The following is a 23,699-nucleotide window of genomic DNA, read 5'->3' as shown; positions in this document are numbered from 1 at the left end:
AATGACTCATTCAAAAGGACAATTTCTAAAACCTTGATGAAATTGTCATTTTGAATTTTGATTTGGTGAAATTGAAATTTTGAATGTATCCTTCGACTCTAACTCACATGACCCAAGTCCACATTTGTGCTGTTTAGCACAAAGGTATTCTGGAAGTTGTTGTCACACCATAAATAACCTCACTGACCCTTTACTCTTTACTGGCTGCCTTTGCCACAGTAGATGAGGAGGATTAACACATTAGTTCTTTAAAACATTTGGAGTTGTCCTGGCCAGCCGTGTAGCAGTAGAGATGGAAAGCTGCAGCCTATCTGACTAATTTAAAGGCTGTGAATCACTCTCAAGTTTTTTTATTAATGAGATCTATGGTCCATTACTACTCTTCAGCTCAATAATATGTCTACTGTGATTTGATACATTTTGTGTGGGCTTGGTCATGTGTCTCCCAGAGACTTTACATCAGACTTAAGAAGTTAACTTCAGCTGTTTTATGATTTTAAAAAGAAAAGGCACACATTTCTGACTTCTGTCCTATGCTCAGCCAAAATCATTTGTTTTAGGTTGAATTTATTTACATTCTGAGTTTAAACACACTTTCGGAGTTGAAACACAATTCATAATAATAATAATAATAACAAAACTTACAATACATGACAATTTTAGTGAGAGCATTCTTTTTAGCCAGAAAGAAATTTTGTTTTGTTTTCACTACATTGTTAATATGTTGGTATTCCCCCTGTACTTTATTTTCAATTGTGAATAAGAAAAAGATTTAGCATCAGTAGTGAAAAAGGCAAACATCTGTACCTGGAAAGCTCTGAGCAGGGCCATGTGGTCACTGAAGGTGTTGGACGTGAAACGTTTGCGGCTCTGCAGAGCAGCTCTTTTCTGGGAGCTTTCAGCAGGGAGAGTAAAAGGGTCACGATAGGCCAGAGTACAGGCAATGGTGAGAATGGGATCCAGACACTTGAGCACAACAGCGCACAACACCATTTTGCCCAGGTGAGGCTCCACAGGTAGATCAGCCAGGTGGAAGCCCAGATCAGTTAAGTCTTCATTCTGGTCCAGAGCATCTATTGTCTGAGAGAAAGGTTGACAAAAGCAATGCACCTTTACGGGCTGGAATACATTAATGGGCACACCGGCTCATTAGCATGCATTCACAGCCACTTCATTATCAGTAGAACGATGAACCTTGGGAAAAATTTTTTACCTTTAGCATCTGGACAGCACTCTGGATTGCATGTGTGGGAGGTGGTTGTGGAGCTTTAGATAAGAACTCAGCAACGGGGCAGGATGAAGGAGCCAACAGCTTGGTCTGTAGACACAATTCCTGAAAAACACAATGATACCTTTCACTTAATGCCCTGTCTGTTCTAGAGCCTCTGAGTTTCCACGACCTGCCAACAACTGCTAAGATACTCCAAACTCTCACTATCAGAGCTTATTCTTCATTTTTCATGACTCAGCTTTTCACATTTTCTAGTCATTTAGAGTAATTTTTACACCCTAGAAAAAATCTCTAGACATGACATTTCTTGTAAGGGGTCCGCTGTAAGCAAATATGTTTTAACCTTGCATTTTTCTGAAAATGTTCCTACTATAGACTTTTAATCTGTTGAGTAACCTGAATAGCCTTCACCACAACATTTCACACTTCCGCATGATTGTATCCCATTAGGAGCGAATAAAAGCACTGCTCAGAGTTGTTGCTGTGCTGGTAAATATAAAAGTAGTGTGTACCTGCAGTGGCATCCGCAGCAGCTGTGGAACCTGGAACTCTTGCATATTGTTGAATCTGAGACGACTGAAGAGATGGAAGCAAACCCCAGGTCTACAGCGGCCAGCTCTGCACAGAGACCAAACTGAAACTGAGCTGGAATAATTTTTCAATTAAAATGTTTACTATTACTATGCCTAGAAGCAATTATAGAAAGGCTGGATGATTCGTCGTGGTTTTGTATGAATCTTCTTGCTACTGAATTCATAACATCTGAATGCAGGCCCGGCGGCATGGGCAGGCATTGCACACCCACAGAGTCAGCCGAGCCCCACTGGACTGGAAGCTGTTTGTTGTTTTTACCTTAAAGTGGCCAACTCTCTTTTATTCCTATATTGATTTGATACAGTAGGACAGTGGTGTCCAAAGTCGGTGCTCGAGGGCCGGAATCCTACATATTTTACTTCTGTCCCTGGTTTAACTCACCTGGATCAAATGATAGCTCATTAGAAGGCCTAAGAATAACATTGACATGCTGAAAAGGTTGTTAAGGAAGTAAAAAATGCAGGATGCCAGCTCTCAAGGACTGACTTTGGGCTCCCCTGCAGTAGGAGCTTCCACACTTCCTAGCTTGTTGACAAGTATCTTATAGGCTACTGAGGTTCAAAAGTGGGCATTACTTGTTACTTGTTACATTCACTTGAGTAAATCTTTTGGAAAAAGCTACTTTTAAGAGCAGTTTTACTGCAATGTACCTTTTCCTTTTACTTGAGTAATATTATTATTGCTACGTAGATTCATTTTGCCCTCCCAAAATAAGCCGATGCCCCCCTGTTAAACTTGTCTGGAGCCGAGGCTGCCTGTGTGTTCCAATGAGTTGTTCAATCATGAAATCAACCCTTAAAAATAACATGTCAAAGTCACCAAACACCAAGTTGCCCACTTATCAGGGTGTTGGTGTATGGTCAGTAAAAGTAGTCAGTTATTACAGTCGGTTCATTTACTTATTAAAACTTGCTAGCTGAGAACAGATTTATGAGAGCAGCTCCTGCGTTTCTGTTTCCAAGTGCCAATTTTTAAGGTCAAGGAAAGGTTGAAATGGGATTCAGTCTAGGAAAAAGTAATATTCCATTCTTACCTTCCTTTTCTTTGCAAAACACTGGCTTTTGAGATCCAAACCGTCTTTAACATAGAAACCCGACTCAGTGTATCAAAGGACTTCTACAACAGAAAAACCCACACAAACAGCATTAAAACAAACTAAAACAACCAGGTAACCATTCGCTTATTATGTTTTTCACTGTTTTTCTGGGACCAGTACCTCTTTGATCTTTCCTGAATCAATAACAAAGACCACATCATCAATAGTAATGCTTGTTTCAGCAATGTTCGTAGAGAGAATCTGAAAAGAAAAGATGAGCAGAAAGGTCAGGCTACACACACACACACACACACACACAGGTTTCCATGGGGAGTGGGGACTAACTTTTTTAAAAAATCATTTGTGAGGACCACTCTTTCTAGTGGCTCTACAACCTCAAAAAAATATTTGACAATATTTATAGCTGTATTAACCTATACACAGCTTCAAATAACTCAATTTCAAAAGTAAGGTCATCAACCTGTCTGGACAATGCTTCATGGGGACTCTTAACTTTCTAAAAAAACAAGTCAGATGGAGACCAGATTTACATATTATTCTCATAAATTACACTTACTTACTTACCTAGAAGAGATCTTTGTTCCATTTCCTGACATATTACGTCAGCTAGATTTATTAGATTTTAACAAAATCATCAATAACTTATGATCGACATCAGAAAATGATTACAGAAAAACAAAACATTGCAGAGCACTTTTTTATTCAACTACAAGTACAAAGATGCCCAGTGGCTGTAAAAGAATAAAAAAGAAACCACCTTATCTTTGGTTGTGAAATGCAGTGCGGAAAATGCAGTGAGCAAAATCCAGTACGAAAAATACATTGCTGCAAAATCCAGTGAGAGAAAATGCAGTACGAAAAATGTAGTGCGGGAAAATGCAGTGCAGAAAATGCAGTGTGCAAAATCCAGTACAAAAAATGCTTTGCGACAAAATCCAGTGCAGAAAATGCAGCACGCAAAATCCAGTGTGGGAAAATGCAGTGCGAAAAATGCATTGCAACAAAACCCAGTGCGGGAAAATGCAGTGCGAAAAATGCAGTGAGGGAAAATCCAGTGCAGAAAATGCAGCGCGCAAAATGCAGTGCGCAAAATCCAATGCGGAAAATGCACTGCGAAAAATGCAGTGAGGGAAAATCCAGTGCGGAAAATGCAGTGCGCAAAATCCAGTGCGGGAAAATGCAGTGCGGAAAATGCACTGCGAAAAATGCAGTGCAGAAAATCTAGTGCGGAAAATCCAGTGCGAAAAATGCACTGCGAAAAATGCAGTGAGGGAAAATCCAGTGCGCAAAATCCAGTGCTGAAAATGCAGGGTGCAAAATCCAGTGCGAAAAATGCAGTGTGGGAAAATGCAGTGCGCAAAATCCAATGCGGAAAATGCACTGCGAAAAATGCAGTGAGGGAAAATCCAGTGCAGAAAATGCAGCGCGCAAAATCCAGTGCGAAAAATGCAGTGTGGGAAATTCCAGTGCGGAAAATGCAGTGCGGAAAATCTAGTGCAAAAAAATGCAGTGCGGAAAATCCAGTGCGGAAAATGCACTGCGGAAAATCCAGTGCAGAAAATGCACTGCGAAAATGCAGTGAGGGAAAATCCAGTGCAGAAAATGCAGGGCGCAAAATCCAGTGCGAAAATTTGCAGTGTGGGAAATTCCAGTGCGGAAAATCCAGTGCGGAAAATGCAGTGCGGAAAATCCAGTGCGAAAAATGCAGTGTGGGAAATTCCAGTGCGGAAAATCCAGTGCGGAAAATGCAGTGAGGGAAAATCTAGTGCGCAAAATCCAGTACTGAAAATGCAGTGCGAAAAATTGAGTGCGGAAAATGCACTGCGTAAAATGCAGTGCGGAAAATCCAGTGCGGAAAATGCACTGCGAAAAATGCAGTGAGGGAAAATCCAGTGTGGAAAATGCACTGAGGGAAAATCCAGTGTGCAAAATCCAGTGCGGAAAATGCAGTGCGGAAAATGCAGTGCGCAAAATCCAGTGAGGGAAAATCCAGTGCGCAAAATCCAGTGCTGAAAATGCAGGGTGCAAAATCCAGTGCGAAAAATGCAGTGTGGGAAAATGCACTGCGAAAAATGCAGAGGGATAATCCAGTGCACAAAATCCAGTGCAGAAAATGCAGTGTGGGAAAATGCAGTGCGGAAAATGCAGTGCGAAAAATGCAGTGCAGAAAATGCAGTGTGGGAAAATGCAGTGCGGAAAATGCAGTGCGGAAAATGCAGTGCGAAAAATGCAGTGCGCAAAATCCAGTGCAGAAAATGCAGTGTGGGAAAATGCAGTGCGCAAAATCCAGTGCTGAAAATGCAGTGTGGGAAATTCCAGTGCGGAAAATGCAGTGCGGAAAATGCACTGCGAAAAATGCAGTGCGGAAAATGCACTGCGAAAAATGCAGTGAGGGAAAATCCAGTGTGCAAAATCCAGTGCAGAAAATGCAGGGCGCAAAATCCAGTGCGAAAATTGCAATGTGGGAAAATGCAGTGCACAAAATCCAGTGCAAAAAATGCAGTGAGGGAAAATCCAGTGCAGAAAATGCAGCGCGCAAAATCCAGTGCGGAAAATCCAGTGCAGAAAATGCAGCGCGCAAAATCCAGTGCGGAAAATGCAGTGCGCAAAATCCAGTGCGGGAAATAGCAGCGCGCAAAATCCAGTGCGGAAAATGCAGTGCGAGAAATGCAGTGTGGGAAAATGCAGTGCGCAAAATGCAGTGCGCAAAATCCAGTGCGAAAAATGCACTGCGGGAAAATCCAGTGTGGGAAAATGCAGTGCGCAAAATCCAGTGCGGAAAATGCAGTGCGGGAAAAAACAGTGCGCAAAATCCAGTTCGAAAAATGCAGTTTGGGAAAATGCAGTGCGCAAAATGCAGTGCGGGAAAATCCAGTGTGGAAAATGCACTGCGAAAAATGCAGTGAGGGAAAATCCAGTGTGCAAAATCCAGTGCAGAAAATGCAGTGTGGGAAAATGCAGTGCGGAAAATGCAGTGCGAAAAATGCAGTGCGCAAAATCCAGTGCAGAAAATGCAGTGTGGGAAAATGCAGTGCGCAAAATCCAGTGCTGAAAATGCAGTGTGGGAAATTCCAGTGCGGAAAATGCAGTGCGGAAAATGCACTGCGAAAAATGCAGTGCGAAAAATGCACTGCGGGAAAATCCAGTGTGGGAAAATCCAGTGCGCAAAATGCAGTGCGGAAAAAGCAGTGCGGAAAAAGCAGTGCGCAAAATCCAGTGCGAAAAATGCAGTGTGGGAAAATCCAGTGCGGGAAAATGCAGTGCGCAAAATCCAGTGCAAAAAATGCAGTGTGGGAAAATCCAGTGCGGAAAATGCAGTGCGCAAAATCCAGTGCAAAAAATGCAGTGTGGGAAAATCCAGTGCGGGAAAATGCAGTGCGCAAAATCCAGTGCGGGAAAATGCAGTGCGGAAAATGCAGTGCGAAAAATGCAGTGCGCAAAATCCAGTGCGGAAAATGCAGTGCGGGAAAAAGCAGCGCGCAAAATCCAGTGCGGGAAATAGCAGCGCGCAAAATGCAGTGTGGGAAAATGCAGTGCGAAAAATGCAGTGCGCAAAATCCAGTGCGAAAAATGCACTGCGGGAAAATCCAGTGTGGGAAAATGCAGTGCGCAAAATCCAATGCGGAAAATGCAGTGCGGGAAAAAGCAGTGCGCAAAATCCAGTTCGAAAAATGCAGTGTGGGAAAATGCAGTGTGCAAAATGCAGTGCGCAAAATGCAGTGCGAAAAATGCACTGCGGGAAAATCCAGTGTGGGAAAATGCAGTGCGCAAAATCCAGTGCGGAAAAAGCAGTGCGCAAAATCCAGTGCGAAAAATGCAGTGTGGGAAAATCCAGTGCGGGAAAATGCAGTGCGCAAAATCCAGTGCAAAAAATGCAGTGTGGGAAAATCCAGTGCGGAAAATGCAGTGCGCAAAATCCAGTGCAAAAAATGCAGTGTGGGAAAATCCAGTGCGGGAAAATGCAGTGCGCAAAATCCAGTGCGGGAAAATGCAGTGCGGAAAATGCAGTGCGAAAAATGCAGTGCGCAAAATGCAGGAAAATCAGCGAAAATGCAGTGAAAAAATGCGTGCGAAAATGCAGTCAGTGCGAAAATCCAGACGGGAAAATGCAGTGTAAAAAATGCAGTGTGGGAAAATGCAGTAAAATCAGTAAAAAAATGCAGTGTGGAAAATCCAGTGAATGGGAAAATTCAGTGCGAAAAATTTTCCGCATTTTCCGCACTGGATTTTGCGCGCTGCTATTTCCCGCACTGGATTTTGCGCACTGCATTTTTCGCACTGGATTTTGCGCACTGCATTTTTCGCACTGGATTTTGTGCACTGCATTTTCCCGCACTGGATTTTGCGCACTGCATTTTCCCGCACTGGATTTTCCCACACTGCATTTTTTGCACTGGATTTTCCCACACTGCATTTTTTGCACTGGATTTTCACACTGCATTTTTCGCACTGAATTTTACGCACTGCATTTTCCCGCACTAGATTTTCCCACACTGCATTTTTCGCACTGGATTTTGCGCACTGCATTTTCCGCACTGCATTTTCCCACACTGCATTTTCCCACACTGCATTTTGCGCACTGCATTTTCCCACACTGGATTTTCCACGCTGCATTTTCCCGCACTGGATTTTCTCGCACTGCATTTTCCTGCACTGGATTTTCCCGCAGTGGATTTTTCGCACTGGATTTTTCGCACCGCATTTTCCCGCACTGGATTTTGCGCACTGCATTTTCCCACACTGGATTTTCCACACTGAATTTTCCCGCACTGCATTTTCCAAACTGCGTTCTTCGCATTGGGTTTTTCGCACAGTATTTTCCCGCGCACAAAATTCATTTTGGGGACCCGGAAAAGGTGGTAGCCCACCATATTTGGAAAAGTATGTGAATTACAATGAGGTGCAGTACCAATCTGAATCCTTAAGGGAGTAGTATCAGGTCACACACCCTAACACAAAAAGTAACAGAAAAACATGTGATATGGGCCATTGCTGAAACTTCACCAAAACCTTTAAAAGGGCTTATACGGTCAGTTAGACCCATCTTCCTTATGGGGACCAACTTTTAGGTCCTCATGACATGACTGTGTAAACAGATTGAAGTCCCCATGATGTGATAAAAAACAAGATCACACACACACACACATAAATATATATATAAGCTAAATGAATCATTAATCATTAAGTACAGACAGATAAATATAGATGTGCTTCCCTTTTCCCTTCATACAGCAGAGAGGAGTGAACAAAGTGACTCACTATCTTCCGGACACCAGATGGAGCTGGCTTCATGGCTCTTTTCTGATCCAGAGTCTGCATGTCAGAATGCAGAGTGAAAACCTGGTAACTGAGAGGTAAGACACATCAACCCCACAAGCAAGGCCTAGTGGTGCAGGTCAATACACTCAGAACAAACAGTGAAAAAACACCTTATACAGAAAGATTTACAAATACAGAGAACTTGTCCAATTCAGAGAAACGTGCCTTGTGCCACTAAATGTGTCTGGCTCTTGAGTCAAACTTTGGTCAGAATAAAACTATGTCCACAGTCCAGCATTTAACAACTGGCAAAGGACTAAACAATTAACAAAAGTATTCCCTAATCTGCAACAGTAAGTGGTAATGTCCTTTTTTCAAATGGTTTTGAGTTCATAAATTACAGCAGATTATAACCAGTTCAGCAGGTGATCAATTATTATTAAGTGAAGAAATTATATTTACAGACCTGCACATTGAATTAGTGCAGGTCCCTAATAATCTCTGTATAGTTGTACTTCTCCTATATCCTGGATGTAGAGAGTGGGTGCGCTACGAGTCCTTGAGGGAGTCCCAGTCTGTGTCCAGAGAGGCTACATGCACGAATCTCTGCAGCATAGCTGCTCATGCAACCATCAAAGCATTCATTTAGTACTTATTACTGCCTGACTAAAATCACTATGACTAAATTTAGTTAGATTACAGTAATAACTTTTAACAGTTTTTGACAGATTTTTACAGCTATATGGTATTATTAGACCTTTGCAATGCTTTCTTTGCCTTATTACCTCTCAGAGTGAGTGGAGAACCTCTTATCATCAAAGAGGATCCGATCCCTCAATGACACAATTTCATCATATCCAGGAAGAAATACGAGGACAGCACCTGCAGATCAAAAGTTAAAATTTCACATTACTGCACAGTTTATGTTGTGGTGACTGAAGCTGAAAACTAAAGGTAACTCACAAAAAAAGTATTCTTTACTACAAACAAAGAAAGAAAACAACTTCTAAGGGGAAGCGTTGAGAAAGAAAGTAAGCAGAACATAAAGTTAAATTGTCAGAATACTATACATAACTCCCACAGCCTTCCGAGTTCCCACAAACAATTGGAAAACTCAAAATCAGACAGAGGAAAGAACCAACTGGTCTAGACTGTGCCTCAGATTTGGGAGAAATTATGAACATTTTTGGCGTGCACCGATAAATTGGCCAGCAGAGAAATTTTCTCCAATTTCCTTAATTTTAGGAGCTTCGCAATTGGCTGATACATACTTACTCGCACCCGGACAAGGAAAGTGGCACTGCCAGTACTCTCTTCCTGCAAAAACTTACCAGAATAAGAGAGGACTCATGCCTGGTTGACTGGTTTTCCAGCTACCTCTTCGACAGACTACAATTTGTCAGGATAAAGGACATTATGTGTGACACTGTGGTCACCAGCACCGGAGCCCCTGAGGGTACAATACTCTCACCCATCCTCTTCAACCTACACACCTAGGACTTCTGTAACACCTTTGACATGTGTCACATCCAGAACTATGCCAATGACTGCCATCATCGGGTGCATCAAAGACAACAAAAAGACTAGAGGAGTCCAATGTGGAACTTTGTTGTCTGGTGCCATATAAACAGCCTGAGGCAGAGGCAGCGCAAGACCGGTTCTGACAGGAGGGGATGGAGTGGAGATCGTGCAGATCTCTAAATATCTTGGTCCGTGCTTGGACAACAAACTTGACTGGACAAGTAACACCAAGCAGCTATATAAGAAAACCCAGACCAGGATGTACTACCTGAGGAGGCGGAGATCTTTCAACATCTGCAGAAAGATGCTGAGGTTGTTTTATCAATCTGATATTGCCAGCGCCTTGTCATACATTGTTTTGTAAGACCAAGCTTAGCCAGATTGGTCAACTAGCCAGTTTGGCTAAGCTTTTAAAGCTCTAATGTTTTAAGTGTTTTTATGTATACCTAAGAATGTTGTATGGGAGACGGAGATGACAATTTTCCTGAGGAAAAATCTTAAATCTGTCTGGACATCTGCCTGTCTAGAGCTTATCCAATGATCTTATAAAGGATTTGAAAGTAAGCAACTGCCCCATTTTAAGAAGGCTGATTGACAAATCCGCCGCGCCCCCCCAAGTCTCATCTGCATGTAACAATAAGCACCCAACTGTTGCAACTTTGTTGCTACATTTACTGGCTCTTCTGACAAAATTTTTTTTATCAAAATTAAAATCATAATCTGAAGGTCAGGCTTTTTAAAGATCTGTGTTCAGCCACAAAACTGTAATCGGTGCACCCCAGAAAAATTTCACTGTGGTCATAAAGCAGATGAATGAATACTGCCTTGCATAGAGTTTCAAGTTTCACCATCTCAAGACCGTATTATTGCTTTGGTATATGAAATTGCCACTACAAAGCAATCAATACTTGAAAAGTGAAAACCTACAATTTTCATGTTTGTTTGATGAAAAAAACAAAACTGTACAAAGAAAACTCAGAATAAAAACTGTAGTCATGAAATAAGTATATACTCATCTTCTTTCAGACAGATTTCATCCTACCATTATTTTATGCACCCTGATTATGGGTGCATATAGTAGTAGAGATTTTTCATTATGTGCACATTGTTCAGTTTTTCTGCAGTCACAGAACATAGAACAGTCTCAGGCGTAACACTTTTTTACTGACTTGTAATACAGAGGTCCAAAAAGCAAGCTGTGAGACTGCAATTGAACCCAGAGTGTAAAGAAAACAGTTCAAACTGGATGGAAGGGGTTTGTCTGCCTCAATGCTAAACCTCACCCTCATTAGTGGTGGTGCAGATGTTGTGGAGCAACGTCATGATGAGATCCAGGTCCACCCGCTGGTCATCAAAGCTGTGGTGGTACTGTTTGAGAAGCTCTTGTTCTTCACTGCTCAGCTCTGTATGACTGCACTGTACCAATGCTGATTCCTCCAGGCTGCTCACTTCCCCCAAAGGTCTGCACAGAAACAAAATACCGTAACTTTTTTGCTTTTAACTGTTTATAGTATTTACAATTATCCTAAAACATGTACTGGTAAACAATCATGTGCTTCTGCAGGAACAAGGCTTGTGTTATGTTGATGTGCTGATGTCACTCCAGGAATCATCCCAGCAATATAAGAGGCAACTAGGGCAACAGGCATGACTAGTGCAGATCAGGGATCTTCAGTTTCTTTGAAAATGGTGAAATACATGGTTGTTGAATTTGGTTTGTTTTCACCAGGGTGATGGGGGAGGCAATTTTAGGAAAGGCCAGAAAACTGCTTTCACGCCCTTTACTTGAGAATTCCAAAACAATTAAGCTACAGTTATTCCAAATATGATTTTCATTGAACCAAGAAGTTTGTTTCTGAAAGGAAGGAAACGGGTATCTTGAAAAACATACGGTAATAAAGTTATGCGATGATGGTATCCATTTGGGAAAGAAAAATCATTTGTTTATATTTTATAAATTTAAAAAATAATAATTTATGTCCTATGCAAACAGCTTTGTTAGCATTATAACAATCAATCTCTTGTTATAATTGCATGTTTCCTTTGGTATTTTGATGGATTTATGTTTAGCGATGAGTTTCAAGTCTTTGAGGTTGGAAGGTCTCCTTGCCATCATCCTAATCTTTAGCTCAATCCACAGATTCAGTCAGTACACCGAGTGGACCACTCCGAAACGTTAATATTACTATTATTAGACCAGAGCAGTTCAGCATTAAGAGCCAAATATCACCGCAAAGAACTACACAACAATTTCAAGATTAGCTTTATACCATCTTGCTTGCTGAAACAGTTTTTTTCTTAGTCCCTAATGATTTAGTGGGACACCTGACAGTGTTCATTTTACAAGTGTCTTTAAATTTTTTTGTACTCTGCTATAGCTACTCGAAGCAACTCTTTGCATTGCTCAGATTTGTACCTATTTCAGAGTATTGTGGTGACCTCTACCATTTGCATATTTTACACTGTAGTTCAGGGATGTGAAACTCCAGTCCTGAAGGGCCGCTGTCCTGCAACTTTTAGATGTGCCTCTGCTGCACCACCTGAATAGAATAATTAGATCAGTAAGGCTCTGGAGAACTGATCTACACAAGGAGGAGGTAATTAAATCATTTCATTCCAGTGTTTTTGTACCTGTGGCAAATCTAAAAACTGCAGGACAGCGGCCCTTGAGGACTGGAGTTTGAGACCCCTGTTCTAAGATAAAAACAACAAACAGCGCCCCTGGATATGATGCCCCTTAGCGTCACCAGAACTTGTTGCACGAATTCTGACATACAGTACAGACCAAAAGTTTGGACACACTTTCTAATTGAATTCAATGAGAAGGTGTGTCCAAACTTTTGGTCTGTACTGTATGTTTGCTTTTATCTTGTGCAGCAGCAGCAGCTCTGCTTCATGTTAATGCTGCTTTTGTCAGTCCTGCCTTCAATGAGTGTGAGACATTTTGGTATCAAAATGATCCATCACAGAGCTTTCCTGTCAGCCTACTTTCATAGAAAAAGACCCCCTGCAGGGGTAAAAAAAAAATTTTTAAAAATAAATTGTGCTCTTTTGGTTGAATGTAGTCTATATTTCCACCTTGGTTTTATGTTGTGTTTAGTTTATATTCAAATAATTTTTTGTTAACGGAGACAGAGTCCATTTTATTTTTGGTTTTGTTTCTTTTGTTTATTTTGTGTACCAGTTCCAGTGCTAAGTGTTCTTTTATATTTAAAATGTATTTATCTTTTGCAGAATGTGCTTGCATTATTATGTCATTACCATTACATCAGTTTAAAATTGTCTTCAATCAATATTATTGTTTATCGCAATAATTTTTGAGACAATTAGTCGCTCAGCAAAATTTGTTATTGTGACAGGCCTGGTCACTGTATCCATTATAATAATAAAACTTACTAATGAAGCCTCAATAATGTGATTCTGGCAATAAATATATTGCTAGGGTACATTCATCATTCTGGTACATAACTATAGTTGAGTAATTCTGCTGGTTGTGACCTCTAATGATCCACTCCTTATGGACCGTTAGCTCCTGTCTACATTGTTCAATAGACTCACATTGAAGACTTGAGGATATCCATTGCTTCTGTCTGCTGGAAGTGTTTAGCAAAATCTAAGGCAGTCCTGAAAAGAGACGTAAAGAAAGAATCATATGTCTCAAACAGTTTATAAATATTTTCATCAAAGCAAATCTAATAGACTATTTGGGACAACATCTACTCCATTATTCAAGTTATCCATCGTCTGAGTTGGTACCATTGGCCTACTTTTAATTACAAATATTAAAATCCACTTTAATCTTTGTAATCAAAGCTTTGCATTAAAGGAAAGAAAAGTGTGCCTTCCTACCACCCGTTAGATGCCTTCATGTTGATATCAGCACCCATACTGAGCAGCTGCTGCATTTGTGGAAGGAATCCCCGCGCTGCTGACACCATCAGAGCCGTGGAGCCGGTCTCACTGTGCATGAAGTCCACTGAACCACAATTCAGGACAGAAGAGAGATCCTTCACTCAAACCTGCTTTCATTACGCATTACTTTACGTATAAGAGTGCATGTATCTGTTTTGGTTTTGTACTGACATCCAAGCGTCATCTTTATTCTACAGTATTAAGTCTCCATATTTACAATAAAATTGGTGTTTTTACACACATAACCTACGACTAAGGGAATTCTTGAAATAAAATTTATTAGAGAACAGTACATTCATAGTTCAGCTTACACATTAATTCACCCTATGCTGCTACTAATAGCAGCATAGGGTATCAAAATGATCCATCACAGATAAACAATGTAAAAATATGAATATCATATACCAGATGATTGTTGTTGCAAAAGCACTAAATAACATCCAGTTCTCTCTAGATTCCACCAATTCCAATGTTTCTAATTGAGATTTTATGTATTAATAATTAAGGCAAAATTTCTATTCATCAAAATCTGCTGTATGTGTGGACGGTCATAAATTTGCTTTAACCTTCCTTACTTCCACCCCTGATCCGTCTGTATCATATGTAATGTTATTAAAGCTTCAAATTAAATGTAGATTAGTGTATGTAGACAAGTTAGATGTGAAGAGAGAATCTTACCAGGGACACTTTCATTTAGAATGAGGTTGAAGAGCTGACTGAAAGCCTCCTGGTCTTCATGCAGGAAAATGCTGGAAATGCAGGAGTCCATCTCCCGCAGCAGCCACGGTTCAAGCTGCTCTGTGTCATTTTCGTTCTGTGACACATAAAATGTTCACAGATAACGTGTTCTGCTGACAGCACTTCACTAAGATGATGAAAAACATAAGGGAAATATGGAAAAATTGTTCAGGCTTTCTAGAGTTGTTTGAAAGTTTTACATAGGAAGAACTCACTGTTCTCTCATTTCCAGTGCAGTTTTAGGATCCATATTGTGCAATGCGCACATAAAGTGGACTTATGCTTTTAAATCCTTCCTTTTCAAATGTAAGTCATTCACTTACAATCTGCAATGCTTTGGTCTGAGTTCCTGGTTATTGTGGTTCCACAGACCCCTGGTTTACCTCTGTTCTGAGGCGTTTTAGAGCAACTCATTTTCTCCGTTTTTTTTTTTTTTCTTAATGTGACTGAGACATTTCTCATTTCTATTTTCTTTTTTGTTAAATCTAACAGGTAGGTTTAAAAACAGCCACACAAAATCCAGCCATATCTGACACAGGATGTAAGAATGGATCACCTTTCAGCGGATCATCTGAACTTTACCTTGTTTAAAAGCTGTTCATAAAACTGTGTTAAAGTTCTTTTAATAAACTGAATGAAAAATATCTGAAAAAGTTGTGACTTTCAAAAAGTCAAAGCTAATCATTTAGCTTTGATTAAAAGCTTGTTCCCTGCTAAATTGTAAACATTTTTTAAACTTTTTACTTTCACATTTAGCATCAACATATAGGGAGGTTGCAGTATTAAAGAAAATGGGTACAAGGACTGAGTGGAGAGCTGACAAGGCACAGGCAACTAATGATAAAAATCTCTTTAAAGTGTGAAAAACGTTTGGCTTCTTGAAAACAAAATATAAAGTATGATGCATCACAAAAAGACCTTTGCAAAGTATTGTAAACATGTTTTATTAAAAAAAAATGTGAGTAAAATCTTGTAAGTTTCATGGTATTTTGTAAACACCCCAAATAGTTTACACAAACCTCAAGTCTAAATGTCGTTTCTCTTACAGTCTCTTTATGTCAGTGTGAAGAAAAAAATGTTAAAATTACAATACATGAGGTGTCAAAATGCTAAAATGCTACAACAATCATCAGATCCTGTAGAAGAGGGGACAGAATGTGTGTTGTGGATGCTTCATAGTGTATAATGTTGTGTGTTTGGCTTGCCAGCTTGATGGAGCCCTCATCTTCTCTGTCCCCACAGCTGCCAGCATGAAGGAAGCCTGGAGCCAACATGTGGGTCCGTTTCCCACCAACAGAACCGCTCTCCACCGTCTCACACCACTCTGTCAATCGTTTCTGCTTCCCCTCTTCTGAATATCACATGGACAGTGGAGCTTAACATGAAATCAGTGAGAAGGCTGGAGGAGGTTCAAAAAGAAAAGCATTATACTTCTCTGAGTCTCTTCCTGATATTTCCAGATGTCCTTTCTATTAAAGCCCGTCTGCCTCAGGATGTCCTCCAGAAAGAGCTCCTTCACTTCAAATAGTTTTCCTTTAACTATAAACAAAGTGATTAAGTGATTATTAACACATTGCCATGGTGAAAGGAATTCTTAAATAAATCAGATTATAAAATCTTCCCAATTTTATAAATTAACTTTAAAACTTTTAGAAAGGCTGTGAAGGTTCTGTTTAGAACTGCCTGGAATTTTTTTTTCTTTCAATGATGATGGCTAATGATTTTCTTAATAAGTAGTAAGTAAGTATTTCAGAGATCCAGAAACATGGCAAAAGTACCAGGGGTTCCCCACAGTGGGACAATTCAATGTACCAGCATCAAGATAAGGTTATGTGTGAGAACGGATATTCACTCAAAGATAAACAATGTAAAAATATGAATATCAGTCTATGTCTAAAGAAACAAATATTATTGTACAGCTATTAAAAATGGTAGGCTTTACTTAAGAGAAATTTTCAACTAAGTAATTTACCGAAAAAAATGTTTTTTCAATGAACATACATAAGTATAAAAAACCACAGACTGCAAGAAGTGAAGCAAACTGCAAATAACAGGGATATGTAAAAAACAGCATGATGTAAATAACTCATTGGTTTTGTTGGTATCAGTGATGTTTATAAAGTCTGGAAGGAAGGACCTTCTATAACACACTTTTGCATTTTGGATGAAGCAATCTGTCACTGAAGGAGCTCTCCACTATAAGGTAGTTCATAAAATCTGAACCATAATTTTAGTACAAATGAATTACTGTAGCCAGTTATACACCTCTGTCGTTGCATTTTAAAAAGTATTGAGAAATGGGAAATTCCTGCAAAGGACTGAAGGCTGCTCTAAGTGGATATTTGGAAACGTACTGCTCTCCCCAGGAGGGAGCGCACTCTGCTGACATTGACCACATCTGCTGTTGGGCTGACACTTTCAGCCACAACATTGGAAACTGCTGCAGAAACAAAACAGGGGAGGTGGAGACAGACCTAACAATTAAACCCTTCCACATTCGAAAAACTAAAGACAAACTCTGGTTTCAAGAAAGTGCAAGGCAATTATGCAGCTCAAGCTGCGACTGTACCAAGAGACAAACTAAATGTCATTTAATCTTGGTTAAAATGAGAAAATGCATTCTTGACTCTACTTTTGTGGTTACAATTCCCTCCTAATTTGTAAATAATTATTTTATTACTACTACTAATAATACATTTTATTTATCATAGCTTTTATATATCCAACTGAAATCTCAAAGGGCACATTGACACACTAATTTCTGACACTTCTGACCAAAACAAGCAGGCAAGATGAAGTGTGATCCACCGATTGCAGGGCGAATGTTTTGGTTTGCAGTGTGGAGATCAGCCTCTTCTAAGAGTTTTTACATCAGCTGCTATGAGCTCCATTCATCAGGGTTTATTACACAGGAAACAGGCACCAACTTTCTGTTATCATGCAGGTGTAAGGATGGATGTTTAATTCCTGGAAAAATCAAACATTCACAGGACTTACGGTGGATCACAGGGCAGGAGCCAAAGTACTGGAGGAATAGATCTATATCCAGAGCTGCACTAGAGAGAATCAGCTTCAGTGTGGGAATCCTCTGGACAACATCCCGCATCTTAGTAAGAAGGAAGTCAGTCAGACCATCACGCTCGTGAACCTCATCCTGTTTGGAAAGGACAAGCCACAAAATTATGATGTTATTTTACTACAAAACACAAGCTGCAAGTCAAAAATTACATTTTATCCCCACTACCAGAACTATACCTACTCTTAAATTTGTTGTGGAAATTTGAGAAATCAAAAACCCACATAAAACAGTATGTACTGTTCTTCAGATTCCAAATACTGGCCTCAGACTGGAATAAAGCATCAATGAAGTTGCTTCAGGCTACAATCATGAGCTTGAAAATGCTACATTTATAGAGCTAATGCTCACCACAATGACATGGGTAACAGTTGTGAGGCTGGTATCCCCAGCCATCAGTGTTCTGAGGAGGACTCCACTTGTGCAGAAGGTTAGCAGCGTCTTGGGCGAGACCCTGAGGTTTACAAAATAAAGAGCAGCTGCTAAACATTCTAAGAACTCAATAGGGGTCTCCAAAAGCTGGCAGATGGCCTTTTGAACATTCTTCCCTCTGTATTGTATCGTCAAATTAGCCTGCTTCAGGAAACAATCTGTTATTTCTATGGGCTCCTTTCATTTCAACGTGTTTCAGATTTTTATATGCAAAAAAGGCGGGGGGGGGAGCATGAATCCCTTTTCTTCTACTTAACAATCATGGTACTTTGGGTTGGCTTATCACATGAAATCATAATATGCAAAAAGTAAGTATAAAAATGGAAAAGGTTTGCAGTATTGTTCCGTCCAGCTTTTTTTTTTTAAATCAATTTCTTTATTGAACTTTTGAGTTCAATATTACAGAAAAAACTGAAGAAATACATTCCCTTGCGATCTTCCCCTTACACACAGAACGCCACCAGTGAGAGATTCAAGTACAGTGTTAAAAAGAGGAAGAATAAAAACAAATAAAAAAAATTAAGGGTGTAAAAAAAACTAATAAAAGCAAAAATTAAATAAATATAAAATAATATTTTGTCTACGCTGTTACTTACTACCCAGTGACCACTGATCAGCTACATACGGTCAGAACATGAGGTTTTAATTCTATTCCAGATTATCTGGGAAGACCAGTTTCCCAGCATAATCAAGAAAAGCATCCAAAATCCCTTCAATAGATGTCTACTTTTCCCCAGGTTTCCTTCCAGGATTTTGCTCTAAACAGTTTTACAGCTCTATGTTTTTTCCAAATAGAATCTGACTAGTTTAGGTTAAATGTACCTGCTTTCCAGTCTGATGTGATAACCAACTGTCTGGCCAACACTCTCCCCTCTCTCTGCTGCGACTCTCTCAGCCACAGCGATGGCAGCCAGGCGCCTGGGCTGAGTACAGAAAATCCTGCAGGGTTTTCCATTCCTGCTACAATCATCTAACAAAAACTGGGGAATCTAAACAGAAACATTCAAGAAGTAATTAATATTTTAGAGACAATGGTTATTTCTACATTTCCTGACTGTCAGTCAGTAATGAATATGCGATTAAAATGATGTTTAGTTTATGTATTTTTAACAGAAATCCATCTCCTTTCACCTGTGAGCATGCTGTCAGGTTCTGTCATCAAGTATCATTTCATAGCTTAAGTTTTAAAATGCATAAATGTTTTTCTTTCACATATGAACAAATTAAACGTAAAAAAGCAGAAATATATTACGTAACATTTACATTACATGCTTTTTAAAAAAAGATAAAGATACAGATTCATTTAACTTGAAAACATCTATTGGTTTGCAAAGCCTCGCTTCTATATTACAGAAAAACCTGATCATCTGTCATACGAGCAGAAACTTAAAACTGATGCTCCAGGACAAAAAGCTTTCAATGAAAAGAAACAGATGAATGTCAAATATAAGAAGATTCTGAAGGGAGACGATAAGCCAAACAGAAAACTTTACTGACCGTCTAACTCCGCGTAAATCAACACTCACCTGTGTAGTTTTTCCAGAGCCAGTCTCTCCCAAAACAAGTACCACCCTGTTTTCTCTGATGAGTCGGACAATCTCCTCCTGGTGCTCATGTACAGGCAGGGAGCTTCGGAAAATGTCCAGTTCTGATGGTGCTCTCTTCCTAGGAACCATAGGAATGCCATTGTTTAGGCGCCCACTTGCTCTGTTCCTGTCAAAGCCGCTGTCTAAAAGAGGAGCAAGACATGATACATCAGATACTATGTGAACAAACACACTGCACATGAGTTGAGTTACACTGCCTGTCAAATATTTCAAATTTGTCTGAAGTTTTCCAGTTATATTTTGGTGTTGCACCTTGGATTTGGAGTTGGACAGAGGACTTTAACCTTGTCCTCTGTCCAACTCCAAATCCAAGGTGCATTTTATTCTCCTCTCGTCTCTGTATAGTGCCCTCCACAACATCAAATACAGACACACACACACACACACACACACACACACACACAGATAATCACTAGTTTCTGTAGCCAGAGACATGCCACTTTTGATGTTGGGATGCATGTCTGCACGTTCCTTCTTGCTGGTGGGAAATCTCTGCAGCAGGCTGCGGATGAAATATAAGGAGCTGGGGCACAAATCGAGAGATGTACTGGGCCGAGGTTTGTCTGAAACATCTCTCTTCCTGACTGTCAGAAAACGATTGGAGCCTTTTCTGAAAAAGTCAAATAAAAACATGTGTATTTATTACATTGTACGTACGTACACACACATATATGCTGTTGTGGTAGAATTCATTTATATATATATATATATATATATATATATATATATATATATATATATATATATATATATATATATATATATATATATATATATATATGTAGTACAGACCAAAAGTTTGGAAACTTTGGACTGAATTAATCATCAGAATAATCTATAGAATACTCAATTACTAACATAATATTTTTCAACAGCCCTAAGATTTTGCATCAGGAGCTGAAAGACACTGATTGGTTGAACTCACCCTTTGCTTTTGGAAATGTAGCCCAGGGACTGGGCCAGTCGATGAATGAAGGCCCGCTCAGTGCTGGACAGTGAGGATGGGAATTCCATCTCTGTGCAACCAGAACCAGAAAGGGCAAACATTAGCATACCAGGGACAAAACAATGTGGAGTATGCTAATGCTTACAAGAGTATGATGAAAAAATCAACCATCTTGTGCTCTACCAAAAACTTCTATTTACATCAAGCCAGAAATAAAAAAGGAAAACAAATGTAAAAGGGGCAGTATTATGTGTTTTATTGCCAAAGTGACATTTTATAGCACAATTAGGTAATTATGATACTGAAATAATGAAATGCATTTCATGCGCTTCAGCGCACAGAAAGATTTCATCTTTATGAGACGAAAACTGAGGAAAAGAACAATTTACATTGGAATGAGGTTTTTGCATCCTTTTATTTTTGTTTTCTTTATTTTATGTGCGTGTTAGGTTATTGTCTGAGGATAAATGCAGTTCAGTTCCATCATTTATGTTTAAACAATAAAATATTAATGTAATTAAAAAAATATCAAGTTTGATGCTTCTTGGTCTAAAAAACACAGAATGTAGTCAGATTTCAGTGTATTTAGGTGAGTTTTGATACGTTGTAGTTTGATAACGTTCACAGAGAAAGTTTGCGTGGCTGCCGCACAATTTCACGCCAGGGAAAAAGTGTGCGGACATTTACGCAAACTTTAACGCAAAGTTTATTTTTACACATGCTGACTTGTGTGTAAAATATGGCGCCACACATTTTTTGTGCGCACACACACTTTATACACGAGACCCCAGGAGTTTTTTAAAGAGACAGAAACCCATTTTCAACGCATTAAATTATGAAGTCGAATTTCTTTTAAGTCATATTTGATATATGTAAATAGAATTTTTATAACTAAAGTAACACACTTACTTGACCCATCCTCTCTGATTTAACTTCAGGCAGAGGAAAAGAGACGTGTGTGAACTTTTCTAACATTATTGAAAGATTTTCTAATATTGTGCAGCCCGAGTAATGACTCTCAATCACAGACAAAAAAACATTATTGTAACATTTAGATAAAAAAGTAAGATCAGATAAGTACAGATAATGTGATGACAGGAGTCCAGGTTAATTTAAGGTGCTGTTCGAGTCATAGCTCCAAAAGTTGACTTAACATCCAATTGAAAATTCCTGCATATTTTTATATTGCAATATAAACCACATTGTAAGAAAGAAATCCCAACACCAGTTTGTTCCAGTACACTGCAGCCCTATTTCATATTATACATCGTAAAGGGCAGGAGAAGTTCAAGTTTCAACTCTTGAGTGAGATCTTACAATTGTCAAAGAGAGGACATCAATAAACAAAATTAAGAGTGCAAAAGACAAGCAACTAAAATTCACTGGCTTTTTTTCATTTATTTTTCTTAAAATGGTGCATCATCTATTATGCTTATTATTTCAGATTTTATCTCCATCCCATCCAGTGGAAAACACACTGAACTTTAAACTGGCTTTAACTTGTTCCTTAGAGTTTCTTATGAAAAACACATAAGAAAACCGAGCTGTTTGTGCAAAAGGATGAATGATAGAAGTTTTTGTTGGTACCTTTTTCATCACTGTAGCGAAACCTCTCCAAAGAGAGATTCACTGCTATCTTGACTTCTTCACCAATGTGAATTGTTTTCGAGTCACTGGAACTGGAGCCTTGAGGTGACATGTTCTGACGCCTGGACGGTTTTTGTGACGTCCCCATAGCATTAAACATGGTGCACTGCAACACAAAAAGACATCATTTTCACTATTGTCAAATGATCTAAACTAAATACTCAACTGTTCACTTTTTACTTGTGAATAGTCAATATGGCTTCCAAAGTAAATGACCAGTATCACGTGCACTAATTGAACAAGTTGAGGATATTACTAACTCTACAGATAAAAAGAGATTTGCTGGAGGCATGTTCATTGTTCTCCAAAAAGCATTTGATACCATTAACCACATTTTAGTCAGTAGCTGGAACAATATGGGATCAGGGGCACTGACCTAATTGGGTGAAAAGTTACTTAAAGAACCACAAACAATTTGTGAGGACAGAAGAATATCAGTCTGAAAGTTTGAACATTGTATGTGGTATTCCTTAAGGGTCAGTGTTAGGTCCCAAATCATTAATCTTATACATTAATGGCACATGTAAAGTATCATCAATCCTATCAATCCTAAGACTTGTTTTATTTGCTGATGATACAAATATTTTAGATTCTGGTGAGAATCTACAACTTTTACATTATATTAAATCAGAGTTTATTAAAATTAAAAGTTGGTTCATAGCATTTACTAACAATAAGCAAAATTGTTCAGACTGCAAAAAATTTAGAGGGTGTTAACGTAGAAAGAGTACATCAAACAAAATGTATAGAGGTTATAATAGATGACAGAATTTTCTGGAAACGTCATATTAAATACGTCTGTATTTAACGTCTTCTGTTCTCAATAAGAGTGTGTTTAAACCTTCCAGCTACATTAAAGTGTCTAGAAGGTTTAAACTTTAACGCCAAATTTCATTCACTGTTTTTCTTCTCGGAAAAAAGACAGGATTCTATAGTGGAGCCTAGCTAGTAGTACAAAGGTAAAGGTAAAGGTAATTTTATTTATATAGCACATTTTCACCAACAAGGCAATACAGAGTGCTATACAGGAATTAAAAGAAATACAAACAAAATACCAAACCAAAAGAAAGAGCAAAAGAAGAAAAAGCTAATAATGTTGATCCAAAGTAAATAAACTAGATAATGCGTTTCATTTCACTGGTACCGAAACCTAAAACTAAACAAGCTAGCGTCAGGTGTGAGAGAAACGTGATTTAAAAATTAGCTAACTGTACGTTTAACCAAGGAATAAAGCCGTATAAAAACGATTTTAAATTTTCCTTATTGAGAGACCTGCCTCCTATTTGCACTACGGTGTTTGGGAGGACGTACCTTGGAATTAAAGGTCAGTGCACCTCCTAACTTCTGCCGGTTTGTTGCCACTACTTCCCACCAGGTTAGCTAGTATCCGGTCAGTGAAAGATAAGCGACTACCCATCCGCTCTGACCTCTTCAAAATAAAACTCATGAACTGACGGCTAGAACAGCACTAATACATGAATCAGTGCACAGGGACAAATAAAAAATAACTTGCTCCTATATTGTTTCCGACATCGGTTAAGCTGGGATGCTGGCCTTGCCACTGAGTTCATGTGCCTTTCCCAAAGAACAGCTTGGTCTTTTATCTGCCTTTCCTCTGCCCTTTCCTTTTTGGGACAAAGCTGAAGTTGGTTTTCGATTGCAGCTTCCGATTCGGGAAA

At 39.2% G+C, this 23,699-nt stretch overlaps 1 protein-coding gene across 2 annotated transcripts in view; it reads right to left on the bottom strand.

Moving 5' to 3' along the window:
• LOC122819755 (3'-5' RNA helicase YTHDC2) overlaps positions 1–23,451 on the bottom strand; it is a 37,194-nt gene extending 13,743 nt beyond the window's left edge. The window contains exons 1-21 of one of the 2 annotated variants that reach the window (XM_044096746.1): positions 23,332–23,451; positions 21,961–22,126; positions 20,353–20,443; positions 19,841–20,037; positions 19,347–19,549; positions 18,643–18,809; positions 17,740–17,842; positions 17,310–17,466; positions 15,744–15,851; positions 15,518–15,663; positions 14,253–14,388; positions 13,512–13,638; positions 13,221–13,286; positions 10,946–11,124; positions 8,927–9,023; positions 8,142–8,229; positions 3,042–3,122; positions 2,859–2,941; positions 1,744–1,849; positions 1,214–1,333; positions 808–1,080 (exon numbers count right to left, since the gene is read on the bottom strand). In XM_044096746.1, the coding sequence (XP_043952681.1) occupies positions 808–1,080; positions 1,214–1,333; positions 1,744–1,849; positions 2,859–2,941; positions 3,042–3,122; positions 8,142–8,229; positions 8,927–9,023; positions 10,946–11,124; positions 13,221–13,286; positions 13,512–13,638; positions 14,253–14,388; positions 15,518–15,663; positions 15,744–15,851; positions 17,310–17,466; positions 17,740–17,842; positions 18,643–18,809; positions 19,347–19,549; positions 19,841–20,037; positions 20,353–20,443; positions 21,961–22,120 (2,688 nt within the window). In that variant the 5' untranslated portion in view covers positions 22,121–22,126; positions 23,332–23,451. The remainder of the gene's footprint in view (positions 1–807; positions 1,081–1,213; positions 1,334–1,743; positions 1,850–2,858; positions 2,942–3,041; positions 3,123–8,141; positions 8,230–8,926; positions 9,024–10,945; positions 11,125–13,220; positions 13,287–13,511; positions 13,639–14,252; positions 14,389–15,517; positions 15,664–15,743; positions 15,852–17,309; positions 17,467–17,739; positions 17,843–18,642; positions 18,810–19,346; positions 19,550–19,840; positions 20,038–20,352; positions 20,444–21,960; positions 22,127–23,331) is intronic. The other variant, XM_044096749.1, reaches the window with a different exon arrangement.
• Positions 23,452–23,699: the final 248 nt, after the last annotated feature.

This window comes from Gambusia affinis, linkage group LG17 (assembly GCF_019740435.1).
Source record: "Gambusia affinis linkage group LG17, SWU_Gaff_1.0, whole genome shotgun sequence".
Taxonomy (NCBI): domain Eukaryota; kingdom Metazoa; phylum Chordata; class Actinopteri; order Cyprinodontiformes; family Poeciliidae; genus Gambusia; species Gambusia affinis.
The sequence above is the reverse complement of the archived record's forward strand: the minus strand, read 5'-3'. Positions and strand labels throughout refer to the sequence as shown.